The sequence below is a fragment of the Brassica oleracea genome, chromosome C3 (assembly GCF_000695525.1).
Source record: "Brassica oleracea var. oleracea cultivar TO1000 chromosome C3, BOL, whole genome shotgun sequence".
Classification (NCBI taxonomy): Eukaryota; Viridiplantae; Streptophyta; class Magnoliopsida; order Brassicales; family Brassicaceae; genus Brassica; species Brassica oleracea.
In genome coordinates, this window is record NC_027750.1 from 51,275,501 (window position 1) to 51,283,625 (window position 8,125).

The window sequence follows — 8,125 nt, forward strand, 5'->3', positions numbered from 1 at the left end:
AAGTTGTGTGACAAGTGGTGGGAAAGTGTGGTAAGAGTGAAGGTGGCGATTAGATAAATTAATATGTGCGGACCAGAGTTGTGAGGGAAGCATCTACGTCTATTTTTTTTGGGCACGTTTGGTTTGACTTAATACACGTGTGGAAAGAGTGGTGAGAAGAGAGGTCGGCTGCTATGAAGACTTTTTCTTTTCTAGTGATGCCGCCTTGTAATGGTCTAGAGTTTCTGTTTTTTTTTTTCTATGGTCGTAGTCATGGTCACCCTATGCTACACGTTTCCGTTTCCTAAACTATTAACTAGTTGACCAAAACAAATATAACAGTTGTAACCACTAACTAATATTGATTTAGAAAGCTTAGCCCTCTCTTGGAAAATATCTACATATAAGATTTAAAGAAAATGCCAAATGAGTTCTAATTTAGTCTGAAAGGAAAGATATTCACTAATATGTATATATTTAAGAGCCTAAAGAGTATAAATTGGATTGGAACATAATATATATTCCAGTGATAAGTACCTAAATACGTAATTTTTACTAACTTAAAGTTATATCCAAGCAATGTATATGCTTAAACTGGTATGAGTGGATAAGAAAGAAAATATATAGCAGCTTTGAACAGTATTCATATTGAAAAGGTGAAGGTAGGAATCAAAGAAGAGGCTGAGACGGTGCATGAATAAAGATTAGAAGACTATTCCAAGTCAAAATCCAAAATAAGAATAAAAGAATACTCAATTGGAACGAACCAAGTTGTTTGGTCCAACTTGTTATTATATATGGAAACTAACTACATTTGACTAAAACAAAAAGAACCAGCTTCGACTCTTCTCTCCTCGTCAATTTCTTCACGCGGCTATCTTCAAACCGTCCGGTTTACTTTTATTAATTGACGCTAACAATTAACCGGATGATGGCATTTGAGTAGTGGCCTAAATATATAGACGGAATATATATATATATATATAGACTTCAAAATTCAGATTGAAATGTTGAAAACAACGGATAATGATCGACGTATAAGCTGTACAGTGCACATGAACGTGTCCAAGTACTTTAGGTTAAATGACTAAATACAAACAATCTCAGAATGAACGATAATTTTGTCGGTATTTTGGGTTTTCTCACTATGGAATTGTGGGCCACTGGCCACAAGTTATTATGTTGTCACGTTTCGATCATGTTATTGTTTTTAGTTATTTTTAATTTCTACTTGAAGTTCCTCACTGACTTTTTTTGTATGTAAGTATTAGCTGAGCTGGTGGAAACATGCATCTCTTCAAACCAGGTTTGGAGGAGATGGCTAATCTGGATCTGTCTTCTCGATAAATGGAACTCTTTGTCTAAATAGTTTGTTCCTCATTGAGTTAGAATTTGGAGAAACCACTCTACATTTTTGCTAATACATTATCCCCCCCATAAACTTGATGTTATATAATGAGTCGATAAATATACGTATTAAATGAAACAATATAAATATAGCTTTTAGCTGCTATGAATTCTCTTGGGAGGCTGCCGAATCATGATATTTCCAATGTTAATTTGGTTTTCAGCCACAATACGGTTTAAACTTGATGATAACACAGGTAAAAAATTGTGGTTTCACAAAGTCTTCATGTAGTATGCATCCCTGTTTTTTGGATGGTTTAGATCCAGTTTCGAACAGCTTGTGAGAGAAACATACATGTGATTTTATAAAACAAAAAAGCTATTTGTATTTGTGCACGAAGATAAACTTGATACTCGTGACTTGTGAGACAGATATGTGTAATGCACAGAACCAAATATGTATTTATCGGCGTGTCATCATGCATGACGCATTGCCTTCTGTAGAAAGCAAAACTCACACTAAAGTTCCAACCTCTAACTTGTAAAGAGAAACTCAAAAGTAATTCTTATAACTCCACTATTTATTCTTTCGTTGGTGTTTGGTGCCTATTTTTTTTCTGGATAGTTTAACTTAATTAAGATAAGTTGATATGAAAACTGGAAAACATATACTTTTTTGGGAACTTAAAGATGAGTGGACGCTTTTTTCATGCGGTGGAACTATTCTTTGGGCAATGTGAGTTGGGTTTGGATGTTTGGGTCTATTTGGGTACAATCTTATTTTCTTGGGTCAGCCACTTCTTTTCTTATGAAAGTATTTGCTTTCTCTCATGAACAAATTTCTCTCGTGTCAATTTGTATGTAGTCTACTTACGCATTTTCAAATCGTTACTGTTTGAGGATACGGCATTTCAGTTTTATTTCATGTCAGCAATTTTACTATAAAGTATGAACCGAAGTTTGAAGACATGAGAAAGCAGGTGTGTAAATCAAGGATTCAAAACTCTAGTTTAATCAAAAAGTAAGTTTTTTTAAAGAGCATTTCCAAAAAAAACTCTATAATTTCAAATATAAAGTTTTTTGCTTTTCAATAAAAATTTTAAAATTTCAAATTTAGAGTTTTAAAGAGTGAAACTTCATATTTGAAGTTTCACTACTCAAAACTTCAAATTTGAAGTTTCATCTTTTTATTTGCATTTTGGTTCTTAGAATTATTTACGCATTATATTTATGATTCTTAAGTATTTTCTCATTTATTTAATCTTTAAAACGTTTGTATATCATAAATATTTCAAAATTATTTTTATAAATTCAAATTTACACATAAAATTAAATAAAAATATTAAAATAAAATTTATAATATTTTATAACTAGAATTAGACAACAAGAATGTTACAAAAGAAACTTAATAAAATTTTTTTTTAAAAGATACATGAAGACATAATTATTGCACAATTTTAAATATTACAACAACACTAATAATCTAGTAAATTTGCTCCAGAACCTCTAGAATATTTTTCAAATAAATTTTGTGTAATTGAAGATAGAACATTACAGAAATATTTTTATGGAATAATGTGATATCTTTTTTGTAATTTAATATTAAATTATGTATTTTTGTGTAAGAATTTACTAATTAATATTATTGTAATATTTTTTTATATATGTGCTAGTTATTTATAAAAGTTTTATGAATTTATATTAATTATGAAAAATATAAAAACCATAGTATAAATTATAAATAGCTTTGAGGTTAAATTTGAAGTTTTATTTTTGGAGAAAAACATCTTGAAACTTCAAATACAGAGTTTTGCAAACTCTAAAATAGAGAGTTTTTTTGGAGATGTTTTAAATCAACGAGACTCTATTTAATTACCCTCAAAACTTTGGTCACGTGAGAATAGAAAAAGATAATTGTTTTTTTAAGAAAAAGAAAAGTTGTATCAGCATCAGTTTAATTTGTCGTCTGATGTGTAACATTTGGTACGGGGAAGTAGTAGTCCTAACTCCTAATAAAGGATTGGTTATCGTCTGTTTCATTTGAGTAGCTCTCATCTCTGTCTTTTTGAGGAAAAATAATTGATTAGAGATGTGAGGAGTGAGAAATCAAGATTCTATAGTATGCACGGTTCGAACTTGAGTAAGAAGTTCCAATGGATTGCGAGTAGTTTTTTTTTACTGCCAAAATGGCAACGATTAATTTATGAAGTACATTGTCCATTTGCCATAAATCAATTTTTTGTCAGATTTAGACTTAGATACACCTGATCAACTTTGAAAAATCATATCAATTAATTAAAGAATCAGAAAAATATGGAAAAATATACAAAATGTATATAAACAAGAGACAAACATATGAAAAATACTTTGGTTGAATAAATATTTGTGTAACACAATTTCATATTTTGGTCTACCGATGGCAGAAAACATAATCTAGTGCCTGCGAAGATGTAGATTGCATATTCGGCTAACTACATGAATATCTGCAACCAGCAAAACGTTAAATCGGCAATTTGTTATAATTCTAGCATGGTAGAATTGAACAACTACTATTTATTTTATTTCTGAACTACGGTAGACATGGTAAAATTAAACGACTACCATATCTTTTATTTCTGAACTACGGTAGATTTAATTAACTATTATTTTCTAATATATCTACAGAGGCGAAATGACAAAATCTGCCATGTTGCATTAGTCTGCCATAATATGATTCCATAATCTACCACATTCCTTTATTCTTCGGACAACGTAATGTAGGTTCTACGAATTTCGAATTGTATATTTTCCTTAAATATCTCCAAAATCTGTTAAGAGAATATATTCTAAATCTATTTTCCTTAAATTTCGTGTTTTCCAAATATATTTTTTAAAAAAATCGTGGTCTTCTTCTTCGTTAGAGGATTTTGATTTTTTTTTAATCCAAATTTTTTGAATTTCTTGTTGAAGAAGATGCATATCTATGCTTCTTGTGGGTTGTGGAAATTTGATCCCCTTAAAGGATGGGGATTTGCGGTTGATAAGAACAAACGAGGTAGAGTATTGTACATGGAATTGACAAGTTCCTTTGAAGACCTAAGGCGTATGGCTTTCGAAGATTTTGGAATTGACCAAAACCTTGTCGAGTTTGAGTTAAGCTACTTACCTATGAAGTTAATCAGTTCAATAGAATGTCCCCCAGTTATCATTGAGAGTGATTGGCAAGTTAAAAATTTTCTTACATATGTACATGGAAAAGCTTCTATAAGGTTGTGTGTGTCTACTTCACCTATCAGTGGAAACAACGGCAACATTGGGGTTGATAATGAGAAATCTAACTCGCCTTTCAGAGAGCAAGGTGAACCTTCCTCGTTTCCACCTCGAGATGACAGTGTTAGTTCATCTGAATCAAGCAAGGATGTTGAAGATAATTCTAACTCAAACGGCTATGAAGAAGATGAAGTTCTCGCCATTAAAGCAAAAGAAGACGATAGTGGAAAAAGTGTTCGGTTTTCTTTGGTGGATGTTTTGAAGAGGGGTGAAACGTTTCAAAACAAAACCATGTTGAAAGCAACTTTGGAAATATCGGCAATGAAGCATAACTTCGATTACAAAGTTGTGAAATCCGATAGAAAACTTTGGTACATCCGATGCAAATACAACCCTTGCAAATGGAGTGTTCGGGCTGAGGGGTTATCAGGTTCAACATATTTCAACATCAAAAAATATGTGGCGAATCACACATGTGCTGCGTCGAGTATGAATAATGGTGGTCGAACAGCTTCTGCAAAGACAATTGGCGGTCTAATAATGCATAGCTATGATGGTGTGAAAGAAGGTCCCAAAACAAATGATGTCATACAGATTATGAGGATGGAACATTGATGCGAGATATCTAAGTCCTTAGCATGGGATGCTCGGGAGTTTGCAATTAGCATGGTTAGAGGTATTCCGGAGAAGAGTTTTGGAAAAATTCCTAAGTACTTGCACATGCTGAGAGAAGCTAATCCAGGAACGCAGACGTTCTATGAAACCGATGTTGATGGTAGATTCAGATTTCTCTTCGTTTCATTTGGCCAATCAGTACGAGGTTTTCAGACAGCCATGCGACAAGTTCTTGTTGTTGATGGAACATTTTTGAAGAGCAAATACAAAGGGGTTTTACTTGCTGCGACAGCTTTAGATGGAAACTCTAACTTGTATCCTGTTGCGTTTGCGGTTGTGGACACAGAAAATGATCGTTCATGGGATTGGTTTATGAGACAGCTAAAGGTTGTTATTGCGGACGAGTATTCTCTAGCTTTTTTGTCCGACAAAAATGCCTCACTTTGTAAGGCAATAGAGAATATATATCCTCTTTCTCAACATGGAATTTGCATCCACCATTTGTTGAATAATGTGGTCACACATTACAGAGGAAAGGGACTGGCTGGATTGATTGCAAAAGCTTCTAAAGCTTATAGAGTCATTGATTTTCATGTTGGATAGCATCAGAGAAATGCTGGCCCGTTGGTTCTTCGAACGCCGCACACGAAGCAAGAAGCACACAAAACCATTGACTATTGCCATCGAGAAAAAAAATAGACAGGCGGATTAATAAGGGTAAAACGTTTCTGGTTCAGCCAGTTGACGAGTACCGTTTTTTGGTTCGCGGAGATACAATCGACTGTCTGGTTGATTTGGACAGAAGAACCTGCTCATGTGGGAAATACGACCTCCTGAAAATCCCATGTAGACACGCAATCAAGGCTGGTTTAACAGTTGGTCGAGCCCAATCCTCACTAACGGATGACATGTACACGACTTCCACTTGGACAACAGCTTATCAAGAAACTATCAATCCAATAGGTGTGCCAGAGGATAGTTGGGTTGTTCCAGATGATGTTCAGAACGCTAATGTGGAACCTCCTGAATCAAGAAGAGGAGCAGGAAGGAGAAGAAAGCGCAGATACAAGACGGTTGAAGACAAACTCCGTTCATCGCAAGGAGCTCAAGAAAAGAAGAGGCACAGATGCAGTCGATGTAGCGAAGAGAATCATAACAGAGCTACATGTGACAGAGTTATTTAGCCAGTTTGTTGTTTTGGATTTTTGTTGCTTTTGATTAGCTTGTTTTTCATTATGGTGTTGGTTACTTGATTTAATCGTTTTGCTTGGTTTTCGATTTTATTGTTCTGGGTTATGGATATTAGACATCTTGTTATCTCTCTTGTATTTTTACTGCAATTTACTGCAACATTAATCTCTTTCGTACCCAATAAACTCAGACAAGAAGATTGTGAACTAAAACTACTAGCATTGAAACAACAGAAAACAAACGATAAGTATTAGATTGTGAACTGAAGCTGATAATAGTCAGCAACCGAGAGTTAACAAGAAGCCATCAAGTGTATTATAGTCGATCATAATGAAAAAAATAAGGGAATGCAAACTTAGGATATTTTGAACCCATCAAACTCAGACGACAACCAACCAATCACTGAAATAGAAGTCCATATTCCTACGATTGCTCCCACAACAACCATAGCCACCGTCGCAATCTTTAGCTTCTGTTTCATATCCTGTGCAACTCTAGCAATCTCCAAGTTCACCTTCTCTTTGAGCTTTTCCGACATCTCAGCTTCAACTCTAACAATCTCGGACTTCACTTTTTCTATAACCCTTTCTTCAAACTTTGTAATCTCTTGAGCAACTCTCTCATGTTTCGCTTCTACCATCCGTATCTCGTCAATCAAAGCTTCATCAATCCATTTAAATAGATGATTCTCAGTTTTTCTCTATCGCAAAGGAAACAAAAAATCTGTCAGTGTGATGTTAACTGCAACACGAAATCGAAACATGGACTTACATCTCTTGCGATTTGACATCTGTAGAATCGTCGATACTTATTCTCCGCCGTCGATGAACCAAAAGTGATTATACCCTCGCCACACCAACATCTTGTGGGCACACCATGATTAGAGATTCGAGGAAAACGAGCCGAAGAATTCGACGAACTGGTCATTGTGATTTCGTTTCGAGACTCACAGGATTCGCAGACAAAGAACCCTAATCCCCTTTTCTCTCAACTTTATTTTCTTAAGTTTCGACAAATGAAAAGAAAATCACGTGTTTGGGGGTGTGTGGATCCGGGTTCAGGGTCGTGTTTTAAGAACTTTCGGGTGGGCCTAGTAGGTATAAACCATAAAAGGTTTATAGTCTATAACCCTTATATTGGCTGCTAAAATACTACACCCTAATACAGTAAAATCGACATCTGAAAACTATAAGAAGACAAAATTTGAAAATACTAATTTCTATAACTCTAACTTAAAATCGTTATGTTAATATACTTAACTCTTATTTTTTTAACAAAAAAAATATTTTTATTTCTTTATGTGATTTAGGGTATTGTATTTGAAACCTATCTATATTAAAGTTTTTGATATAATTTCAAGCTAATTTAGGGTTTAGGGTATGAATCATAGTTAATTTAGGATTTAGAGTATGAATCAGAGCTAATTTAGGGTTTAAGGTATTTTAGGGTTTAGGGTATACAGTTACACCCTATGTGATTTATTTCCTAAAAGTAATTCATAAAACAGTAAAATAGTAGCAAACCATTAATTCCATAACAATAAGAGTAATACAAGAATCAAATAACCAAGTCTTAAACCCAAAGATGAAACAAACTTGAAATCTAAGAGCATCAAGCAAAAACATCAAAAAGTCAACCGAGGTCAACAAGTTTCACCGGAGCACGTTTTGGAGGCTTAAATGTAGACATCCGAGACTGCAAGACCGCATCATTTGCTGCTTCCCAAAGATCAAACGCTATCTTG

The 8,125-nt window shown here is 34.0% G+C and overlaps 1 protein-coding gene across 1 annotated transcript; it reads right to left on the reverse strand.

The window, feature by feature from the left end:
• Positions 1 to 6,736: 6,736 nt before the first annotated feature.
• Positions 6,737 to 7,259, reverse strand: LOC106330862 (uncharacterized protein At4g04775-like). Its single transcript, XM_013769263.1, has 2 exons — positions 7,227 to 7,259; positions 6,737 to 7,081 (listed from the first exon to the last, which is right to left on the reverse strand). Exons 1-2 carry the CDS (start codon positions 7,257 to 7,259, stop codon positions 6,737 to 6,739), a joined length of 378 nt encoding a protein of 125 aa, XP_013624717.1.
• Positions 7,260 to 8,125: the final 866 nt, after the last annotated feature.

Coding starts and splice junctions, on each gene's coding strand:
- LOC106330862 (XM_013769263.1), bottom strand. CDS start 7,259: ATGGTGTGCCCACAAGATGTTGGTGTGGCGAGG. Junction 7,082..7,226: donor AAGATGTTGGTGTGGCGAGG/GTATAATCACTT, acceptor CCTTTGCGATAG/AGAAAAACTGAGAATCATCT.